Source organism: Euprymna scolopes, chromosome 33, assembly GCF_053919585.1.
Source record: "Euprymna scolopes isolate OS-2025 chromosome 33, ASM5391958v1, whole genome shotgun sequence".
Lineage (NCBI taxonomy): Eukaryota > Metazoa > Mollusca > Cephalopoda > Sepiida > Sepiolidae > Euprymna > Euprymna scolopes.
Genome location: NC_136514.1, coordinates 44258423 through 44283138, shown reverse-complemented (window position 1 = coordinate 44283138; position 24716 = coordinate 44258423). Strand labels below are relative to the sequence as shown.

Here is a 24716-nt window from a genome sequence, read left to right as displayed (position 1 = left end):
ACAAGTTACACTGTCACGTCAAAGAGCAGCAATGACTAGAACAGTGGGGTGACCGCAACTTTTGAAGCTGTGAAATGATATTCCAGGCAATAATAATTGAGTAATATTTAGGAGTGAGACATTTTCAAATCATTTTTTGTTTAATCCGGCACACGTTTGTTAGTGTTTCTACTATTTAAAAAATGTTTCGAACCCCCACCCTATTCTCTATTTCTGTCCACTCTGCTTGAAAACATTTGAAAAAATGCGGTATTTTTATGACCTGCTCCAGCGTGATATACACGCCCGTAATCACCCCATGTTAAGAACGGCTTCCGATAAGTAGACTGCACTGATAAATTAACGTGAATTTTGCTGAAATGGCGTTCTTTCTTTCGGTCGGCCCAGGATTTATTTTGTGGTGTGTTCGATATAATTAATTGAAAATATTGCAACATGTCATTGAGATTGAATCATTTGCGTTTGATGGTTAAGCACATATATGTTGTCAAACAATCAAATCCAACCGAGCATTTCTCTGTGTCTTATTCTTGCAGATATCGACGAATGTAATGGAACACATACGTGCAGCCACAATTGTGTCAACCAGATAGGTTCGTACTCGTGCACCTGCAATGGAAATGCCAAGCTGCAAGATGACAGAAAAACATGTAAAGAAGGTAGGTTTTGATCGTGAAAAACTTTCGAAAAAAGACCCACGTATGTGCTTCCGTACAAAATATACTTAGTACACAGCATATTTAGCCTGAACCTGCCACTCATTCTAAATCTCTATTAAGTCACCATTCGCATTGACATGATGCATTGTCATAATTGGGCTAATTGTTAAATATCCATGCCGCCTATATTTAAAAATCATATAACAATTACAATAGCAAAATGCGAGCACGAAAAGTAATATGGTCAAACTTAAACACGGAAAAGTAAAAGACTAGTTGTTAAAATTGGAAAAGAAAAGAACAAGACATTCTAATAAAAAATATAATAAATTTATAACTTAAAATATTGCAGCAATAAGAATTGATTATATAATGTTATCAATTGAATTTTTAAAAAATTGTTAATGCTGCAATATTTTAAGTTATAAATTTATTATATTTTTTACTAGAATATCTTGTCCTTTTCTTTTCCAATTTTAAAAAATTTTTAATGATGCAATATTTTAAGTTATAAATTTATTATATTTTTTACTAGAATATCTTGTCCTTTTCTTTTCCAATTTTAAAAAATTTTAATGATGCAATATTTTAAGTTATAAATTTATTATATTTTTTACTAGAATATCTTGTCCTTTTCTTTTCCAATTTTAACAATTAGTCCTTTGTTTTTCTACGTTTAAGCTTAACCGTATTACTTTTCATGCTCGCGTTTTTCTATTGTAATCCATGATTTTTTAAGGCTTCTAGTAAATTCACTTGTTCTTTGTTTAATTTCAGTCTTATTTTTTGCCCCATAAACATAACATACACATATATAATAACAATGTACAGCGCTCAGCTTCTTTCAATAAATCCCCCCAATTATCTCCCTTTCATTCTTTCATTCTCTTTGTTTCAATTGTTCCTTCTCTTTTCGCGAGTGGTGAATTGGTAGCAACGGTAGTCGCTAAAGCGACGTGGTTGCTATAGAAACCAGCCATACAAAACGCCGCTCAGCTCCTTATGTTTTTTTACGATTTTGAACACCAGTATATTTATCATAACTTTTGTTTTACTGAACAAAAATTGTTGTTGTGTTTTTTTTTTACAATATAGCTGAGAATGGTGGTCTATAAACTGTAATAATTGTTTGAAATTTGGTCGAAAAATGAGTGAGCAGTGAAGCTTTAATGCAGTTCTAAATGACTAAAACTACCACTTAAACATATATTTAAACACTACCATGTTTGAGTGATAATAGGAGCACCTTGCAACGGAATGCAAGAACTAGCATAAAATAATTATTGGATGTATCAAAAGGCCACTTGAATGAAAAAAAAAACTATGAACCTGATATCTTGTTTAAATATCCAGGCTGCGTGTACAGGGAATTTTGACAAGAATTACTGCATCTCGCAACGGAATGCACCAATCAATATAAAATTGTAAGATAGTACACCAACAGGTCATTTGAATAAAAAAAGATTAACCTGGCGTCAGTCCCTTACAAAGGAAATAACAACAAATATGACTGATTGCCAAACAAAAGGTTAAATGTTGGATGTTTGAGAAGTCATTTTCAATAAGAAGTACATACAAGATTAATCAAGTCGCACCAAGAATAATTCACTTTTTTTTAAACAGCTCAATAAAATACACTATAATGACAATGCCACCCCAATCAGGCATTTGGGGTGGTCAAAAATTGTTATTTATCAACAATCCAAAATTGATATCAGAGTTGGTTGGTCATTTTGGTTTGAGAATAATCAACCCTTTGAATTCCTATGTGTGAATCTATATTCTAATGACTAACCATCGATCACCGCCAGCAACAATAAAGCTATATTGTTATTTTTATATATCGACAGGTAGCCATTCTTTTAAGCACAGCAGAAATAGAAAATAGTGCCCCAGACAGTAATTGCACCTTCGTGGACAAGTTGCAAAAATAAAGTTTTCTATGGCAAGTGCTTGTCTGATCTCCAATCTCTGGTCCCCGCTCGCCAATCTTTCACGAAAAATGAAAATGACCTGAAATGGAACATTGCATCAAGTCTGTTGCCAATGTCGCTGGAAAAATGGTGGGATCCTTCTACGGCTCCAGAAGATATCTCACTGCTGATGCAATTCTCTATCTATATAAAAACCAAGGATGGAGTACTGATGCCACATCTAGACAGGAGCTGCTAAAAACAGCTTATCCTGCCTTGACAGAATACAAAATAGATATTGTGGCTTAGATGGGGGATGCCCTTTTCTCTTCCCTGCAGCCTCTCTCTCACAGAAGAGACGTTGCGAGCCTGTCTTTGTTTCATCGTTATTTCCATGGCAAATGCTCGACTGAGTTCCAATCTCTGGTCCCCCTCGCCAATTTTTCACGAAAAACACCCGTCTAGCTGAAACCACTGGCAATAATTTTTCTCACTCTTTATCTGTGCCTAAACGTAAACGTAGATTCCATGAACAAAGTTTCTTTTTTAGAACTGCACGCCTGCGGAAATATCTTCCGTTTGCCTGTTTCCTACCTGACTACAACTCGGATGTCTTCAAGCCCAACATAAACAAATTCCTAATAAAGCGGCCCCTTAAGTAATCTAATTTATCAAATCTCCATTACTAACGATTACTACGATATTATCATCGAGTGGCCTCCGGGCCTTGATTAGTGGTGACCCCCATGTAAAAAAAAAAAATCTTACCTAATAGTTCTAACGCCAACCAGCAACCTTTTCTCGCAGTTTTGCGTTCTTGTGATTGTGTTATGAACACTGCTGGGTTTGAGTTGAATGTGGAATATGCTTTTTCTACGAGGAAGATTTATTTTTTTGAGAAAATAAAAGGTGGAACGGACAGGCAAACAAACAGGCAGAGGAAGAGAAATATAATATATAGATTATCTACTCTTGTTATTACACTACCTATATGCTTACATACTAGATTTGTGAAGCCTCACCTACTATGCTTTATTTGTGCGGTCTGCTCAAATAAAAAGAACTGGTGAATTCCGGCATCTCCCCACCGTAATTGTCGTTCATTAAACGGTAAACTCCAATCGGTAAAATCCATAACGTTGAGACTATTTTATAACGACTTTTTGTTTTAATGAATTCAGTTCTGAAACTGACAACGGTGTACCCGAATCTATGTACCATTACTCCATCAAATCGGGAGTAGTTTACTCCTGTAGATTATATAAAGAAATTGCTATAATATAACCGCTCAGAAGAAAGGAAGAAAACCGAAGACAGAAGAAATGATAGAAATAAGTTTTAAAAATTTTGAAGCATGTCAAAAAGAAAGCAATTAAAGTGACCTTCTAATGATTTTCTTTTCATTGTTTTTTTTTTTTTTTAATTTCAGATGAGGGATTAACATACGAAGGTAAGTTTTTTTTATATATATATATATATATATATAATGATCTATATATTGATAAAAGTGATAATGTGTGTGAGGATACTTCTCAACCTATATACTCAACGAATTTTTAATTTACAGACTTGAAATTTGGTATATAGGGTATATATAGTTAAGATATGTGGATTTTATGTAGCTGTAAACTGTTTCACGAATGCGCATGCGTGAATTATTTACTTGACAGATTTCTTATGTTAAGAGTAAGTTTGAAAACCTTTTTTAAGACGTGTCAAGCTGGCCTAATCGTTATCCTACTTGACTCATTATCTATAGGTTTTTAGTTTCGATCTCAGCTCGAGTATTTTTTCATTACAAGAAGTGAATTGTTTAGAAAAAAAAACATTATGCTCGCATGCACATATTTTAGTTTCTGCATGAATTAAAAATAATAATATTTATGTGTATTGTACGACCGAGCAATACTTGGCGGCCTACTAGTTTAATATAAATACCATACGCAGATACGTGTGAGATAAACAAATAATAAGATTGTTATTCCATTATGTTGCTAATTAAATGCTTGAAGGTACCAAATTCGTAAGTTCCAACACTCTGTGTTTTAGTGGTTATTAAAATGCAGGAATTTCTAAGAAATGTAAAAATATAGTATCGAACACAACTTGCTGGTGTCTATTGGATTAATCGATCGTTATAGATTTCAATACCGTTGTCACCCGCCATGCACAAAAGGTTCCATCAACACCATTGTTAACAATACAGAAACATTAAAGTTCTGAATTTTTTATATAAGAACTAATATTTTATATTAATCTTATTTTTTTTATTACATTTTCACCCCAAACAAGGCACATTGCCACTTTGTTGTAGGGGGCTATACCAGGGACGTAGGCATCAGGGGTACTGTGCAGGGACTTGGACAGCAAGATGTCGGTTTACTTTACACTTGAACTTCTGAATGTCAGTACAGTTGGGGAAGCAGGGACCTGGAAGGGAATTCCAAAGTCTAGCTGTTCTGGGGAAGAAACTACTGGCGTAGAAGACTCTCTTATATCTAGGGATTTATACTGTGAAAGGGTGGGATTTAGCTGCTTGTCGGGGCGTATTTATGTCTAGGGCATTCACCGTTAAAGTACTTGTAGAACAGGCAGAGGGATTGATCGTACTATTGTTCTCATAGTGAGTGTTATTTGTGCAACGTTTAGATCGGATTCGCCTTCAACCGTCATCAGGCATGTCGATTGGTTGTTGTTTGGAAAAGAAAGGAGAAACGTTACTGGCTCCGTAGATATTTTCGTATTTTTTTTGAATATGTCAGATGTTGTTTGGAAAAGAAAGGAGGAAAATTACTGGCTCCGTAGATATTTTCGTATTTTTGTGATTATGTCGATTGTTGTTTGGAAAAGAAAGGAGAAAAATTACTGGCTCTGTAGATATTTTCGTATTTCTGTGAGAACGTCAGTTGTTGCTGGAAAAAGGAAATAGAAAAGTTACTGGCTCCGCAGCTATTTTCGTATTTTTGTGAGTATGTCGACGTTGTTTAGAAAAGAAAATAGAAAAATTACTGGCTCCATAGATATTTTTGTATTTCTGTGAAGTATGTCGTTTGATGTTTGGAAAAGAAAAGAGAAACGTTACTGGCTCTGTAGATATGTTCGTATTTCTGTGAGTATGTCAGTTGTTTAGAAAAGAAAGGAGAAAATTTGCTGGCTCCGCAGATATTTTCGTATTTTTGTGAGTATGTCGATTGTTGTTTAGAAAAGAAAATAGAAACGTTTCTAGCTCCGTAGATATTTTCAAATTTCGATAAGGGCTGATTGTTTATATTAGTTGTATGGATCCGACTATTGTTCTAGTCTTGGGGGTTATTTGTGTACCGTTTCAGTCGGTTTGTCTTTCGACCGTTATCAGGCATGTCGATTGTTTGGAAAAAAGAAAAGAACAATTACTAAGCAAACCAAGCTTGGAATTTAGTAACAAGTAGGAGTCTCTAATTGTATAAAAAAAAAATTGTAAATTCTTAAAATTTCGGCCATGGAAGGGATATAATTTCCCTTTCGGTATTTATTAGTTTGCCCTTCTTGTCAACTATCTTTTTTCTCATAGATTCGAAACAATGAGCAAAAAGTGGAGACTGACTCACAGAAATGCGAAAATATCTACGGAGCCAGTAACGTTTCTTTTCTTTTCCAAACAACAGCCGACATGCCTGAGGACGGTTTACGTACAATGCGACTGAAACATATAACACGCGTATGCACAAATAACACTCAAGATGAGAACAATAGTCCGATCAATACAAGTAAATGTACAAAAAATGTCTACGACAAATGTACAAAAAATGTCCACGACAAATGTACAAAAAATTTCTACGACAAATGTACAAAAAATGTCTACGACAAATGTACAAAAAATGTCTACGACAAATGTACAAAAAATGTCTACGACAAATGTACAAAATATGTCTACGATAAATGCACAAAAAATGTCTACAAGTATTCCTAGTGCGATTAACAATATTATAGCAACTCTAAAGGGTTTGAATTTTAAGAATACTAAGTAAATCCGCATCATGCTAATATAAAGTCATATAAGCCCACTTATATATAATTAGAATGATTAAAATATACAAAGACTCCCTTTGATATTTGTAAGATGAATAAAAAATCGCTCACATACTTTGCCACAATTATGACAGTGGACAGTAACTGAGTGAATTGAATTTGGATAGATGAGTGCAGATCTCTTTGAAAACATTCCACTGTCTTATTTAATAATTTAGTTATTTGAAAATACTTATGTTCAATTTTGTACATGTTTGTTGAACTTAAAATCCAAAAAATGTACATATTTGAATAGATTATATTTATTCTTATCAAAAGCTCAATGGAAAACTTGAGCTTGATGTTTCTTGCACACATCTTTAGGATTAGGCCGTGTTTTGTTTTTTTTGTTTTTTTTGGCAGACACACACTATCATCTTCCACAGACAGCAATTGTGCTCGTTTCTTGTGCTTAATGGTTGTCAGAGCTGAAAATTCAGATTCACACAAATCAAAGTTTGAAAATTACACAAGAACGTAGAGCTTCAAATGAATCTTTCAGATTTAGCGAGTTTATTATGTAAATATTAGTATGCTTAAACAATGTTTTTTTTATGTGCGTAAAACAGATTTTCAAAATTTAATTAAACATTCTGTTTATTTGTTCCTCGTTCTAATTTTGAAATTGCGGAACCCCTGGACTGTACTGGCGGAATTCTAAGGTTCCGAGTAAACCCTGGTTTAAAATCATTGGGATAGATTTATTATGTTTTTTGATGCCTCCATGCAACTTATGATAATATAAGAAAAAACCCAGACGGTGTGTTTGCAAAGGAAAAATAACAGAAATACATAATAACAGAACCGGTGTATCAAACGTGATTATGCCGTATAATAATTACATACAGTTTACCATTACGCAACATTTTTTATTTAATCTAGATATAAAAACCCTAACGCATCAGTTTTAACTAAAACTACATACAAAACACCTTAAGCAACAATTTTACTTATACTAAATACTTAAAAGTTGAAGCAGATATTACTATACCTACATACTAAAAACTTAAGCAACATTTTAATTGAAGTACACGCTAAAAACATTCATCATGTTTTACTTGAATTACTGAGTAAAAACCTTAAGCAACATTCTGTTATTAAAACGACATACTAAAAACTTAAGCAACATTTTAATTGAACTACACGCTAAAAACATTCAGCATCATGTTTTACTTGAATTACTGAGTAAAAACCTTAATCAATATTCTGTTATTATAACTACATACCAAAAATCTGAAGCAACATTTTTATATTAAACTAAATTACTTGAATTACATACTAAAAACCTTAAGCAACATTCTGTTATTTAAACTACATACTAAGAACCTTAAGCAACATTCTGTTATTTAAAATACATACTAAAAACCTTAAGCAACATTATGTTATTAAAACTACATACTAAAAACCTGAAGCAACATTTTATAGTAAACTATATTACTTGAATTGCATAGTAAAAACCTTAAGCAACATTCTGTTATTAAAACGGCATACTAAAAACCTTAAGCAACATTCTGTTATTTAAACTACATACTAAAAATCCTAAAGCAACATTCTTATATTAAACAATATTACTTGAATTACATAGTAAAAACCTTAAGCAACATTCTGTTATTTAAATTATATACTAAAAAATCTAAAGCAACAGTCTGCTATTTAAACTACATACTAAAAACCTTAAGGAACATTTTTATATTAAGCTATATTACTTGAATTACATACTAAAAACCTTAACCAACATTCTGTTATTTAAACTACATACTAAAAACCTTAAGCAACATTCTGTTATTTAAACTACATACTAAACACTTAAGAAACATTCTATTATTTAAACTACATACTAAGAACCTTAAGGAACATTTTTATATTAAACTATATTAATTGAATGACATACTAAAAACCTTAAGCAACATTCTATTATTTAAACTACATACTAAAAACCTTAAGAAACATTCTGTTATTTAAAATACATACTAAACAACATTCTATTATTTAAACTACATACTAAGAACCTTAAGGAACATTTTTATATTAAACTATATTAATTGAATGACATACTAAAAACCTTAAGCAGCATTCTGTTATTTAAACTACATACTAAAAACTTAAGAAACATTCTGTTATTTAAACTATATACTAAAAACTTTAAGCAACATTCTATATTAAACTATATTACTTGAATTACATACTAAAACCTTAATCAACATTCTGTTATTTAAACTAAATATTAAAATCCTTAAGCAACGTTTTTAAATTAAACTACATTACTTGAATTACATAGTAAAAACGTTAAGAAACATTCTGTTATTTAAACTACATACTAAAAACCTTCAGCAACATTCTGTTATTTAAACTACATACTAAAAACCTTAAGCAACATTCTGTTATTTAAACTACACACTAAAAACCTTAAGCAACATTCTGTTATTTAAACTATATACTAAAAACCTAAAGCAACGTTCTTTTATTTAAACTACATACTAAAAAACTTAAACAACATTCTGTTATTTAAACTACATACTAAAAATCTTAAGCAACATTCTGTTATTTAAACTAGATAATAAAAAACTTTAAGCAACATTCTGTTCTTTATACTAAATACTAAAATCCTTAAGCAACATTTTTAAATTAAACTACACTACTTGAATTACAAAGTAAAAACCTTAAGCAAGATTCTGTTATTTAAATTACATATTAAACACCCTCAGCAATATTCTGTTATTTAAACTCCATAATAAAAAACTTTAAGCAACATTCTGTTATTTAGACTAAATACTAAAACCCTTAAACAACATTTTAATTGAACTACATTACTTGAATTAAATAGTAAAAACGTTAAGCAACATTTTTAAATTAAACTACACTACTTGAATTACATAATAAAAACCTTAAGCAACATTTTTTTAAATTAAATTACATTAGTTGATTTACATAGTAAAAACAGTAAGCAACATTTGTAAATTAAATTACATTACTAGAATTACATAGTAAAAATTTTAAGCAACATTTTTCAATTAAATTACATTACTTGAATTACACAGTAAAAACCTTAAGCAACATTCTGTTATTTAAACTACATACTAAAATCCTTAAGCATTATGATTTTGATTCATCTACATACAATTAACCTTAAGCAGCATGTTTTCTTTCATCTTCATACAAATAAAAACTTAAGCAGCATTTTTATTTTGACTACATACTAAAACATTAAGTAAAATGTTTATATACGTACATCTCCAAATAGGAGCATTGAAGTCTACCATACTGCAACACGTACAAATCGCTCTGTATTTAGAAAGAGAAATATATTTTTTAGTAAATTTTGCTTCATTTAATTACAATTTCTACACAGTGATATAAGGTGGGTGGCCATGTTTCATAATGTTACGTCAAGGAAGGACCTTTTGATGATTTGGTAGTTGATTAAAATATCCGTAACGCTTAAGATTCCACGTTCAAAGAGATATGAAATACGTACTATTTTGTAAAGACGTCTTATTTCGAAATATTTTATGAAGCATGGGTTTAAGGAAATTCGAAACACGTACTATTTGAAAGAGTAACCTTACATCAAAATACATTATGTAGCATAGTTTTTAGGAGATTTGAAACACCTAGAATTTGATAAAAAGGTTTTAATTCAAATTGTATGATGCAAGATGGTTTTCAGGGGTTTTCAAACACCTACAATTTGATAAAGAGTTTTTGTTCTAAAATATATTATGGAGCTTGGTTTTCAGATTTGATAAAGTGATCTTACTTCGAAATATATATTAGAGCATAATTTCCAGGAGTTTCGAAACACCTTCAATTTCATAAGAAGCCTTACTTCGAAATATATTAGGAATCATTCTCACAAGAAATGTGAAATACCTACCAAACACGGGCATAAATTACTTGTTTTGCATTTTGGTAGCTTTAAAGCGTCCGCTATAAAATATATTTATTGTTTTGGTCAATATAAGGGCGTAATTTTATTTTGAAACAATTCATTTTAAAATTGATAAATCGGAATTACTTACAGTATCAATATCATTTCATTAATTACCATCTTTGCTGATCTCATTTTTAAAAAGGTGTTAAAGTACACAAAGGAATTCCCTATGCGTATTATTATATATATGTTTGTTTTTTGTTTTTTTTTCCAGAACGTCTTTATATCATCATATGTAGTTCTATTGGTGGGGCAATTATTATTGGCCTACTCGTAACATTGTGGATCTATTGCTTTGGTTGCTGTGAGTGCTGCATCTGTTGTGCTTGTTGTAGACGAAGACGACGACGACATTACCTCAGTGCTTTGGAACGGGATCGGTAAGTATACAAATTAATATATATATATATATATATATATATATATATATATATATATATATATATATATATATATATATATATATATATATATACATATATATATACGTTTTATTTTTTATTACCGTATCTTTCTGTTAAGTTACATTATTGTTTCAGCTACTTGGCCATTTTTTGGCCGTCTGTAGCATCCTCAGACTTTTACAGAAATGTTCGCTATAACGGTATTGAGCGCTTTCTCCAATTTTTATTAATTACCATTTCCTCCCTCTCTCTCTCTCTCTCTCTATATATATATATATATATATATATATATATATATATATATATATATATATATATACTTCATTTACTCACATAAAATTAATATACGAAAGTATAAATTTGTGCGTAAACTTTAAGTATTTTCTTCAACTGTGCTCAATACGTAGAGACAGTTGGTACGTTATAAAATATGTATGGCGATTAAGCTACACTGAATATTCCGCGTTTCATCCACTCTAGGATTCTTCAGGCTTATGCATTTTAAGAAATTGCCAAAATAGTTTACGATTCGCAGGAAAACTACTTTTCTGTACTAATTTAAGAAGTTTTTCAAGTTTATTTTTTGTAATATTCCCCATCAATAAGCGAAACTGAAATCTTCTGGTTGCCCATCTCTTACACTAAGTACAATGGAGAGACTAAATGTGTGCAATTATCTAAATGATAACAATGGACGTATTTGATGAGGTTAATATGTGAGTGCAGTTGAGAGAAATAGTCAGTCGTGTGGCGGTGAATCATGGCAACACTTGGCTCATAATGTTCACGCGTTTGAAGACATGGATTCTCCGATCGTAAGAACTGAAAGACAAGACCTACGATGTGCCTTTAATAAGTTTTTGCGTAGGTATTTAAAATAGTCGTAGACACTTGTTGCTATACCTCTTATGAAATGACTGGCCAATTATTTATTATTACAGGGTCAAATGAATAGCTACTGCAGGAATTGGAATACACCCTACTAAAGCCTGCTTATCTCAGCCTGGTTAATTTTAAAAATGTAATCTGGATGTGATGGCACTTTAGAAGACAGATATGCTATAAAATTCTGTTTGTAAACTTGGAAAAATACCACAAAAATGCATGAGAAGCATAAGATATTCAATGAAGGCAGTGGGTCTATAAGGGATGGTGAGAGGTGCGAGATGAGTAAGGAAGTCAGAATACCAGAGATGATTGGCTAAATTATGTATTTCAAACATAAGGATCGGCGTATCTCTATAGAGACCATAAGTTTGATGTCATTGTGGAAACTCTACACAAAATTATTCGCGAGGAACTGAAGATGCGGAAGATTAGCGCAAAGTTTGTGCCAAGGATTTTCTATCCATATCACAGACTATTTAACCAAGATGTGAATCGAGACAGTTTCTCACCCTCCCTATAGTCCAGACCTTGCTCCCTGTGACTTTTGGTTATTCTCTAAGCTCAAGAAAAACTTTAAAGGCTGTCGTTATGAAACAATTGAGGAAATGAAAGAGACCGTGACGAAGGTCATTAACACGCTCAAACAGGAGGACTTCCACGAAACCTTCCAGAAAGTGCTGGAGCTATAAAACAAGTGCATTGTAGCCGGAGGAGATTACTTCGAAGGGGATTAGAGTTTCATGTGTGTACTATCAATAAAAGTTCCCATACGAAAAAAGGTCTGGAAACTTATTTAAGGTACTTTGTATATGAAACAGACGTTTAAAATATGTATATTATTACATACATGTCTATTTTGTTATCAGAACAAGAAAACTCAAAACTCGAAAGTATTTACCGGATTTAAATTTCTAAACATATTTCGCGTATGCCATTCAAGCAAAAAAGAAACCTACCCACAAAAAGATATCGTACACTTGGAATGTGTGCAGCGTTTAGCAATCAATGCTTATCTGACTCGTCACGCTTATCTACAAAATGGCGATTCCCAAGACTAAAGCTACTTTCGGTACTCTTGCATAATTTGACCCGAATTCTCGTGAATTCCCGTCAAGCATTGATCGGGCGAAACCGGAAATGTGTCAGCCGCGAGCGTTGTACAAATGTTGAAACTCGACTTTTATATTTTATTTATTTAATTTTTTTTTCTGTTATGTTTTTAGTAATTTTTAAGGTAATATTAAGGGGGCGGGGGTAACTTTTTATTTTCTGATTAGTTACTTATTTATTTTTTTTTTTTTAATTTTGGGGAGTTTTATTAGCCCAATGAAAAAGCGCTGTCTAAATGGAAGCAGGCGACATTCGAATTGGAAAAAACTGACTAAAGCAACAAAAAAAAGAAAAGAAAAGCTGACAAACAAATATATTTTCAAACTCGCCAAACAGAAAAATGACAGACAAGGAAATAAATCTATACATGTTAGAAAAAGAAATGAAAACATCGATGCAGACAATCTCATATTGTCAGGAGAAGAAATTGCTGTCTCCCCAAAAATGATGTGCAACAATTGTAAACACAACAAATGTTTACTTAAAAAAAAGATCGTGTGTAAAGGATGATTTCTCCTGAAGATTATTATTATGGAAGAGTACCCTATTTTCACTGTAGAAAATTTTTTATTGTTATATACCACTAGCAGGGCGACCCGACGTTGCTCGGGATTTAAAGAGGATTAACAAATGTTCTACATTTCTTATACTTTTATTGTCATCGAAATCGGTGAAATCGCTCATTCGTCAATCAAGTCAATTGATTTCCTGCTCTAGTCAGGAACTCACCGCTGTGCACTGGGAGGAAGCTTCACATGCTTCCCCGTAGTGACTTAGTCCACGATTTATTGTGGTCTACGTTGCGATGTAAAGAACCGACTGTTGATTTTATGAAATTATTTTTAATTTTATATAATGGCTTGAATTAAGTTTAAAATGCAAAACGCAAGTACAATGGTCCAATTATATTTTAAACAAGATGCTCCTCTGTCTTATCAAAGAACCTACTGTTGATTTTATAGACCGAGCCAGTCTGCTTGTGTGGTGATAAAACTTCTTGAATGCAATTGTGTTGGTAAGCTGCATTAAAGTGTTAACTTTGACCAAAATTGGACTGTGTCTACTTTAATCGGATTTCTTCGATTATCGATTTTTGATACTTATTAGAAGTATCCCAATACAAAAACTATCTAAAAACACTTCCATGTACGTAAGGTACATGTGTGTGAATTTTTTTAAAAACCGGCTTAGTCGTTTTGGAGTCTATAGGAAACGAACTCACACACAGACAAAGTACCTTTTATATATAAGTAGAGATTTGATTAGTATATTTCACTTGATTACTATATAACATTCGATAGGTATATACTATTTCAATAGTATATACCAATTTGATTGCCATTATATATACGCTCTGATTAATATATACGATGTGATCAAGTACTCGTTTTGTGTTTTATTTATCGTGGCACGACTACAAAAATCATCGGATCAGAGAGTGATCCCTTTGTATTTCCTCGTCAATAAGTTTGTCCCTTACTTTAACCCCGTGGTGGGGATCCTCAAAAGATAGGTGGGCCAATCAACCTCTTAAACTTCAATTGATTAGTAATTCTATTTTTATCATTCTATTATTGTTACGATTACTTAATATGTTTTTCTTGTTTGTTTTCTTTTTAAGGTTGCGTATCCGCGAGGCCTTTGGGTCCGTGTCTTCATCTCTGCGGGGGCAATTAGTTAAAGATGAACCGTTTACCAGAAGTACAAGGGGAGCGGACAAATATCTTGAAGACTGGGATTTCTTCAGCCCTTACAGCGAAAACCACCGGCATGAAATAGAAAGAGAAAGTGAGTTTGAGATTCGGTACATTGTAATGAATAACAGCGCCATGCGAAGCGATTGCTATAAATGATATATTGACACTTTTTTGTGCTCAGTATAAACGTCTTAAAATTCCTTTATGCTGGCGCTGCTTCGCTCGTTACATTTTATTAGTATAAAACATTGATAGCTATACACGAGTTGATTAGTGTACACCGTTTTATTAGTATACTAGCGTGGATACCTAGCGTTGCCAGGGTCAACATGAAGTTCGATTTGGCCACACCTGTTATACTAAAAATATTGAGCAGTTTTTCATTATTATATATCAACTCCATCGTTACCCCAACAAAAATTCCAAAAATAAAAGAACAAATGAAAATACGAAAATGTAATCCCCTCCCTGTAAAAAGAAGTACGTGACAAACTCTCACCAGTATTTCGGCAGAAAGGATACGAAGAGAAGCTATTCTCTGGATATTGAGCACCTTTTTATGAATATATTCCAGTTTAAGCCAATTTCTTTTATGCTACCTCGGTCTAGAAAGATTTGTTATTTTATGGTATGTTGCAACGAAAACAAATTGTATATAGTTCAGTTTCAAAAATACCAAAGAAGAATTTGTGTTAACCAAAATGCACGTTTTTTAATATTATAAAAATGATGAGTTATGACTTATTGCGTTATTAAAAAGAAAAAAAATAGTTACGATGTCAAAAAATGTGAAGAAAAAAAAAACTTGTAAAAAAACGTAAATGAAAGTTTTTTTTTTTAATTTTTGTTTTAAATAAAGAATCGTAGTTGAATTGAATTGTTCGTTTATTTTAAAATAAAAATTCACTGGACCACAACGTTAATTGCAAAATCACATAAATTATTTTATTTAAGCTAATTCCAAAAATAATGCTTAAACGTTTTTAGTTTTAATATCCGCTGAAGAAAACAAAAACAAAAACAAAAATGTTCGCGTCTAAGAGAAATAATTCAAACCGATTTATTAAAAAAATCGATGTCGGTAAAAATAAATAAAATTATTGATGTTATCAATATAAATCCAATATAAATAATAAACTTAAATAGAACACTTAAAATAATCCTCTCACTATAAACAAATAATACACCGCTATTTAATAAAGTCGATTTTCTTTAATGTAATATGCAAATGGCGTCACCTCTTTAATCTTATATTTTGCAATAATCATAGTTTATATAGGAATGAATGATATGATAAAGTAATGGATTTTTGTGTATATTAATGAACTTGTGAACAAACAAACAAACAGACAGACAGGATTACGAATTTATACATATATATATATATATATATATATATATATATATATATATATATATATTCCATTTTGGTATATACCGGTTGATTAATATAAAAGAAAGTTTCAAACGTCTTGGGCACATTTCAACTCCTAATATCTGCTTGAGTGAAAAATAATTTTTTCCAACAGATGGGGCGCCACCAGGGTAAGACGGTTTTTTAACACAACACTGCCAGGCAGATGGATTGGAAGATCTGGGCAAGATGATCACGATATCATGCATTGGCCTCCCAGATCTCCAGATCTCCAGATCTCACTACCTGCATTTTTTTTTTTTTGGAGATTTGTGAAAAGGACTGTTCTATGTGCCTCCCATTCCAAGAGACGTGGATGGCCGGAATTACAGAAGCTGATGTAACTATTCACTAGGACGCGTTTGGCAAGAATTAGACTAGAAGCTTAATGTGTGTTGTGTGACCAATGCTGTTTGCATGGAACATCTTTGAACATTCCATGTAAAACTCGAGATGACAAGCTTCCTGAATATACCAGATGCATTTTTACATCCTTAATGGTTCTCGAGATATCCACTGTCAAAATGTGCGCAAGTCTTTTGGAACAGTCTGTATATCATGCTGGAGGAGATGTTTTGCTTATCTTTGGATAAAACATTATTTACTCTCCATAAGCGACATGTTCAGGGTCGGCCATATTGTTGTCGGTTAAAATTACTAACTCGGCAATATTTGTTCTTCGAACAGAATAAAAGGGTAATCCAAGTAATGAAGCACACAAAATAATTACTAGTCTCTACATAACTATGTTGCTACGATTTTTTTTTCGGATTATCGGATAATACAATGTTCAAATGTGCATGCTTCAATTTCATAATTTAGGGGCTCTATTATTAAATTATGTAGTTCTCAGACATGTAGTGAAGGTCCTAGAAAAAAGTGTACTATCGTTTTATAATATACAAGCGACGGGTTCCCGGCGTTGTCTGGTTGTAAAATGCACTTAAATAAGATACTTTAATTTATCTAAATTTTGTATATCTGTATATCTATAAAAGTGAAAATGTCTGTCTGTCTGTCTACATTTTCCTACCAAATAACTCTGTCAATTTTCGGTCTACAGACTCGAGATTTGTCATAAGGGATATTGAGATTTGGGAAAAACTTTTTAATCGGTTTTCGGCCATAAATTTTGCTGTTAAGAGAAAAAAGTTCAACGATTTGATTTTTGATAACTCTACCAAACTCCTCCGTCAATTTTGGGTCTAAACATTTGAAAATTTAGATATAGTTTACGTGAACAGGGATCTAACTTTATAATTCTATTTGAGTCCAAAACAATAAATGTTAAGCGTTCAAAATTGGGGTCAAAGTTAAAAAAAATTACGTCTGCGTCTCTACCAACTTTTCTCTATGGTAGTTAAGGAAGACTATTATATAGAAAGGCATTACCGTACATATTCACTCTTTTTAATATATACATAGGCACGTAAAGTTATGAACAGTACATAGGGCCCGAGCAAAGCCGGGCGGAACTGCTAGTATTATAAAAGAGTCAATGTTCTATGCATCTATTCATTATTTCGTATTATATTGTACCCAATGTAAAGTCGTGATTTCAAAAGTGAGAGTAAATTATAACTTGGATGCCATCATTTACAATCGAGACTGGAAGCAAAGCTGTAGCAGTAAATCCTTTGTCAATACCACTGGAGTATCCTTAGTCAGCTATCAAATAAGAAAAAACAAGCTAACATGAATATACAAAATTTTTAACAATTTTCGCATATGTATAAAAGCAGTTTTCGTCGACTCATGCTTGGCAAGTTTGTTTTTTTTTTAATTTTGTCCCGTTTATTGACCCCTTAACAATTATTTTAACTGGCTAAAGACCCACAAAAACGTCCCACAAAAATGTAACCATTTGATCCGCCTAGCGTTGCTTTGTGAGCTTTCGTCTTGAAGAAGATACAGTTTGAAATAATGGGGACAGACAAGCAGACATAGTTAGTTTTATAAATGAGATTTGTCTATATAAGTCGTTTATGCATTTATCTCTTTTCCTGCAGACGGCTGGGAAGACGTTGGAGAAAGTACATCTTCTTGGGGCAATATAATTCACCACTTTGACAACTCAAGAGAGGTAAGTGCAAATAAAAATAAGATAAGCGGTTTATGTTGTTTGCTTGAAATGGGTTGAACATTGAGCCTTAGATGACTTTGACACGTCGGAGAGATTGTTTCCCATGTGGTTGTAGATGCATTTTTTCTGTGTAGTGCGCTTTCCGTACACAAGCCCACACACGCACATATGCATTGTTTTATTTTTTATAAATAAGTACAAATTTATAGAAGGCAATGGAATACAGAGGTGCAAAGCATATACACAAACTGAAACAAAGATATAACGGTAGAATAATCTATGCAAGTTTATCAATACAATATATTAGTATTTTTTTTATTTTACATGTATTGTGAATTTACGCGTTTGACAACTCAAAGTAAGAGGTAAATAAAAATAAGATAAAAGCATGGACAAGTGAAAGATTGGCATTGTAATATTTCAGGTAAAACTGCCTTCGTCATGCATGTGTTTGACTCACAGACATGCATATTAAAGTTAGTGTTTCTCGAAATATTACCATACGTATTTTCCATGAATTCAAATACTTAGCATGGCCTTCTTTTGGACCAGCTCTGGCTAAGGGATGTGTCGTGGAGCTTCGTCGGCGTCTAACCACTGAGCTGAGCGTCGTTATTTGTCGTAAAGAAACATTTTGATCGCAAGTCACAACTCGGTTGGGACACAGGTCATTCTAGTTGCGAAAAAGAAGGGAAACGACATTTTATAACGGCGTTTCTTTTAGTTATCGTTCAATTCGTGAGACACACATTTATAACGCGTTTTTGGTTTTTAATCTGTCGCATGTAGTGGAAATCGTCTACGTAAGAAGCAAGTTGTCAAACATGTGTGCGTGGATTGGCTTCGTTTGTCAACATCCTATGGCCGACCACTACGCACACCCTCTTCAAGATTCTGGTCGCCGCCACGAAATATTTTAAACAACCATTGTGCCGTGCGTTCAGTAGTGGTTCCTGGGACGAACACTTTCAGCAGCTTTCGGCCTAGCTTAAATGGAAATAAGAAAATTGTGCGAATTTGCTATTTTTACATCTTGTATACAACGTTCTGAAAAGAAGACATAATTGTTTTAAAACGATTGTAATTTAAACGATTAGATAGATAGAAAACACTCTTTAAAATGATATGTAAAGTAAAAGTATTATAACGAAAACTAATTTGAAAATATATCCTTTGAAATGAAAATAATTAATTCTGCAAGAACTTCTTGTAAATCTAATATATATGTATATATTGGGTTGATATATATATATATTGGGTTGATATATATATATATATATATATATATATTGGGTTGATATATATATATATATATATATATATATATATATATATATATATTGGGTTGATATCAAACATCGTTAAACTCACTACTCGTTCAAGCAGCCGCCAATAGCGTAATGGTTAGAAGCCTTGACTGCCGTGTAAACGGCGGGTTTCAATCCTGGCTTGAGGTAGTTGCCTGTCTAGCCGCACTGATGAGCTGCGAAACAGTACTGTATGTGGATGAATATATATATATATATATATATATATATATATATACGGTGTTAACGATAAATGTGTCGCCCTAAAGAAAACGACATTACAGCTTTATTTTAAAACTTGTATTGAAAAAATCAATTCAGGTAACTTGATTATGTAGTAAAGCTCGCATCTATTCAATGTAGCCTCCTTTAGCCTCAATCACCGGCCTGATACGGGTTCGGAACTAGGAGCATGTTTTTTTTTCCACCGGCGCCGCGGAGCTCGACGAATACTCGGCAGATGGCGGCGATCAGGTTAGCTTTGGTGTTGTGGGAGGTCATGTTGGTGATATTCTCGATGTATGACCAAACGACGTAGTCAAGCACGTTCAGGTAGGGGAGAATGGAGGGAGTGAGAGAAAAGTATGAAGTATAAAGTCGTAACGCTCCTTCCGAAGCTAAGCCTGGGGCTCTTTGGACTTGTGGGCGGGCGACGTTCACACCCACAGCCTGCCAGCGGCCACCTGGTTGCACCAATGAATCAGCACACTCTTCAGTACATACAAATATTCTTTGGTGTTGACTTTCAAGCAGACTTCGAAAATGTGAGATGGTATGATTAAGCCCTCACTTAAAATCACACCAAAGACCATAACTGTGGCCGGAAACTTCATTTAGCTGTGCTCTCAAGCGTTAAACTGACCGAATTTACAGTTTGAAGGTGCTGGCAATGGTCCTGTTTTCATAACTTGGATCAGTAAAGAACACGAGTTTTACAGCAGGGCATCTTGGATTTCGCTCGTTGAACATTGTCATTTTCAGAAATGATAAAAAGCTCCTATCGCTCTTGGCCAACTAGTAAATGGTTTCGAACAATAAAAGAAAACCGGTTTTCATCAAACGGAAATTGAATTATTTCGTCTTTTTTGCGACAATTTTATTGTTCGTATATATATATATATATATATATATATATATATATATATATATATATATATATATATATATATATATATATATATATTATCTGGGGTTCTTTTTGCGATACGAATTGAATGAATTCAATTATTTACGAAAGGGTATTTTTACCTAAATGCAGGTTGGGAATAAATTTCCCTTTAACCAATTTGGTACACCCAAATGGGGAGAGGTATATATATATTTTTAAAAATATAATTATCCACTGACGCGTTTTTCGTCATCTACGACTCATCAGATTGGCTGAATCTAGCGAGATTATATTTTAAAAACAGTATATATATATATATATATATATATATATATATATAAAGTTTGTAATTAATGTTTCCTTTGTATAAGCTGTATCGATTAAAGGGGGATCTAGTTGCTAGTAACTAGCTGCCCGAAACATGCTCATGAATGTAAAAACTAATAGAACGCGTATCTATAGATACGTACATCAAGTCTGTTGCCAATGTCGCTGGAAAAATGGTGAGATCCTTCTACTGCTTCAGAAGATATCTCACTACTGATGCAATTCTCTATCTATATAAAAGCCAAGTACGTCCAAGGATGAAATACTGCTGCGACATCTGAGCAGGAGCTGCTAAAAACAGCCTGTCCTGCCTTGACAGAGTACAAAATAGACTTCGTGGTTTAGTGGGGGGTGCCCTTTACTCTTTCCTGCAACCTCTCCCCACAGAAGAGACGTTGCAAGCCTATCTTTGTTTTATCGTTTATTTTCATGGCAGGTGCTCGTCTGAACTCCAATCTCTGGTCCCCCCTCGCCAATCTTTCACGATAAACACCCGTCTAGCTGAAACCACTGTCAATAATTTTCCCCATTCTTCATCTGTGCCTAAATCAAAACGTAGATTCCATGAACAAAGCTTCTTTCTTAGAACTGCACGCCTGTGGAACTCTCTACCGTTTGCCTGTTTCCCTCCTGACTTCAACATGGGTGTCTTCAAGTCCAACATAAACAAATTCCTTATGAACCGCCCCTTTAAGTAATGACACTTCATCAAATTCCCAATACTAATGAATACTGCAACACTATCCCATTGATTACTGTACACGCAATAACCGTAATCCCCGAGTGGCTTACGGGCCTTGATAAGAGCCGTATCGTTTTGTTCTCAAATCGTAAAAAAACAGTGATGTGCATACCATGCTTATCATGTATAATATTAGAAAATATATTATTCAAATAAAACTCGTTAAAAGAAGTAGCCCATTAAATATGTAGGCTTGCATTGAAATGTTCAATCCTAGAACTAATGTACCAGTACTGCTGAATAAAAAGTATGACGGTTTTGTATTGATTTTACGTATTTTTAACCAAATTAACTTTGAAAAATATATATATTTTCATCTTGTTTACAGCCGGCTTTTTAATTATAAAGTATGCGTCCGATTTCGCTTGATACCTACGCACATTTGTTCAACAATTGGATGAATGATCATGCATTTATATATGTATACGAGACTTGTTTCAAAATTAAGGCGTCCTATTTTTCAACTCAATTATTAAAATGTGGAAGAGCTACGAATACGGGAGTAGTAGCAATAATACGAACAACCGTTTGTTTGTTTGTTTTTTGTTTTTTTACACGGTGATCACCACTTATCAAAGCCCGGAAGCCACTCAGGGATAAGGGGTATTGCAAGTACAGTACGTTAGTGTGGAGATTTGATGAAGTGTTTACTTAAGGGGGCGGTTCATTAGGAATTTGTTAACGTTACACTAACGTTGTGCTCCAGAATATTTTTTCTATATTGCCAACGACCATTCTCAATCCACTTTTGCCAGCCTCTTTTGATGCCTCGGTCGTAAAAGCTCGGAGCGCGCTTTTTCAGTTACATCTCAGTCGCCATTTTTAAATCGACCAAACCATCTTGTAATTGTATTGACATCAACTGCGTTGGTTTCGTAAACGTTTAACATGTGTCAGTCAATGCCGATCGGTTCAATTTATTCTGCTTGGAAAAATTCAATCACATGTTTTCTTCCGACGCACCGTCCATATCTGCAACGGAGAGAGAAACGAAACTTTCAGGTCATAAATTCATAAGTTCAGTCATCTTTACAGTGTAATGTTAAATTCACTCCGATCCATTTCGGCGAAATAAAAAAATAAAGGGTTTATTTTAAAACGTCTCATATACATATATATATATATATATATAGAGAGAGAGAGAGAGAGAGAGAGTGTGTGTGTGTGTGTGTGTGTGTGTGTGTGTGTGTGTGTGTGTGTGTGTGTGTAAGCGCAGGGTCTAAATGAGCAAAGTCTCAGGAAAATATATTTAAAATTGCTCTGGTATGAATATTGCAGATATGATAAGCTCAATGGGGGTAATTAGCTAGAGCTATATATATATATAGAAAGTGGGTGAAATTATCAGTCAAGTTTTCATAGGAGGAACGTAACAAAATAATGTCTATATGTACGATCGTTTCGGAAACGGTATCGTTTTATTCATTCGATATTTACAAAATAAATCCATCGAGAAATAAGTGAAATGTTTCCGGATATCGTCTCTCCGTCAGCATAAATAGAAGGGGAGGAGGAGAAGCCACCAAATTTTAACCAGCTTATTGAAGTAAAAATAGTTTGTGAACCTTTGTAAGGGAGTGATTTCTTTTTTTACCGCAAGGAGGCCCCTCCATGCGCAAACCTTTGATAAGGATATTTTTTTCAAATCTAAAAAATAATTGTTGGTATATGTAACCATTTTTTAACTTTATATATATATATATATATATATATATATATATATATATATATATATATATATACGCATTAAGTAAAAACTCTACTTCGTTATTTTTCTCTTTCACTCTTTCTTATGTTTTCCTCCTCTTTTTAATTTTATACATATATATATATATAAATATATATATATATACATACATATATACATATATATATATATATTAAAAAAGAAACTATACGTTTACGATAATAATTAACACCTTTTGTTATATTTTATGTGATATTAAATGATATCGTTTTTTATTGCAGTTTCGAATAGAACGTCCAAAACTAAAACACTGAATATATATATAAAAGTAAGTAAAAAAATATTGTTTGCCTTTTTTTGATTAAAAACATAAAGATGTCAGATATGAATTTGAAATCGAACCGAATCCTGACCACGTCAACTGAAATACCATAAAATGTCAAACTTGGCCGTATTTACCGAGCAAAACGTAAAGCGTCAATGTAATATCATATTTGGCTACAGTATGGGCCAAGTAGCGAGACTTGTGCACAAAACTGAAGTATTGCGAAAAGTTTTACCGTCATCTCATGACCTTGTTCTCTGAGCTAGATATTTCAAAATTAAATCACTTATAAGGTAGAATGTTACTAATATTATAACCAAGTTTGGTAACAATATGTCAAGTGATGTGGACCCTACGCTGTATATTTACAGACAAATATACTTCGACTGAATCATATTTCTGGATATGATTATTAATATCTGTTTGCGTAATTGAGTGTTTACTTATAGATGCATGTCTATATCTCTCTGAGCATGTTGCGTGTATATATGTATGTGTGTGTGCGTGCGTGTGTGTGTGTGGTTAAATTTTACCATTTGATGTGTGTGTGTGTGTGTGTGTGTGTGTGTGTGTGTGTGTGTGTGTGTGTGTGTGTGTGTGTGTGTGTGTGTGTGTGGTTAAATTTTACCATTTGAATAATGACCGTTGGCAAAAAGAATATGCTTCCCACTTCGTAAATTCTGACACAGTATAAATTCACTGGAATTAACGGGAAATAATAATCGTACATCGGGGATGCTTTATAACGAATATAATCTTTGTGTGTGTGGATGTGTACAGACATATATTTGCAAGTAGAAATACAAAATGTTCATTTCAACTTGCCGACATATTTTTACTTTGTGCGCATGCTCAAATTCAATTCATTTATTCAAATCGTTTAATATTACATCTTCCTTACCTATCTCTCGATAGTTACATCGATAAGAAACACAGCTGGAGGGTTAAATGTTTTTTGTTTCGATTTCAACTGATGGCACCCAAGTTATTTTTTTTTTAACTTTTAAATCACTACTATTTTTTTTACTCACATTCGCCCCTTACAATGCATATCGCCAAATGAACGTAAGTGGC

General features: G+C 33.0%; 1 protein-coding gene across 2 annotated transcripts in view; it reads left to right on the top strand.

Moving 5' to 3' along the window:
* Positions 1-24716, top strand: part of LOC145258205 (mucin-like protein) — a 176562-nt gene that overhangs the window by 151003 nt on the left and 843 nt on the right. For both annotated transcript variants that reach the window (XM_080116138.1, XM_080116139.1), the window contains exons 23-28: positions 537-659; positions 4002-4022; positions 10765-10930; positions 14574-14740; positions 18073-18146; positions 23599-23645. In XM_080116138.1, coding sequence (XP_079972264.1) covers positions 537-659; positions 4002-4022; positions 10765-10930; positions 14574-14740; positions 18073-18146; positions 23599-23631 — 584 coding nt within the window. In that variant the 3' untranslated portion in view covers positions 23632-23645. The remainder of the gene's footprint in view (positions 1-536; positions 660-4001; positions 4023-10764; positions 10931-14573; positions 14741-18072; positions 18147-23598; positions 23646-24716) is intronic.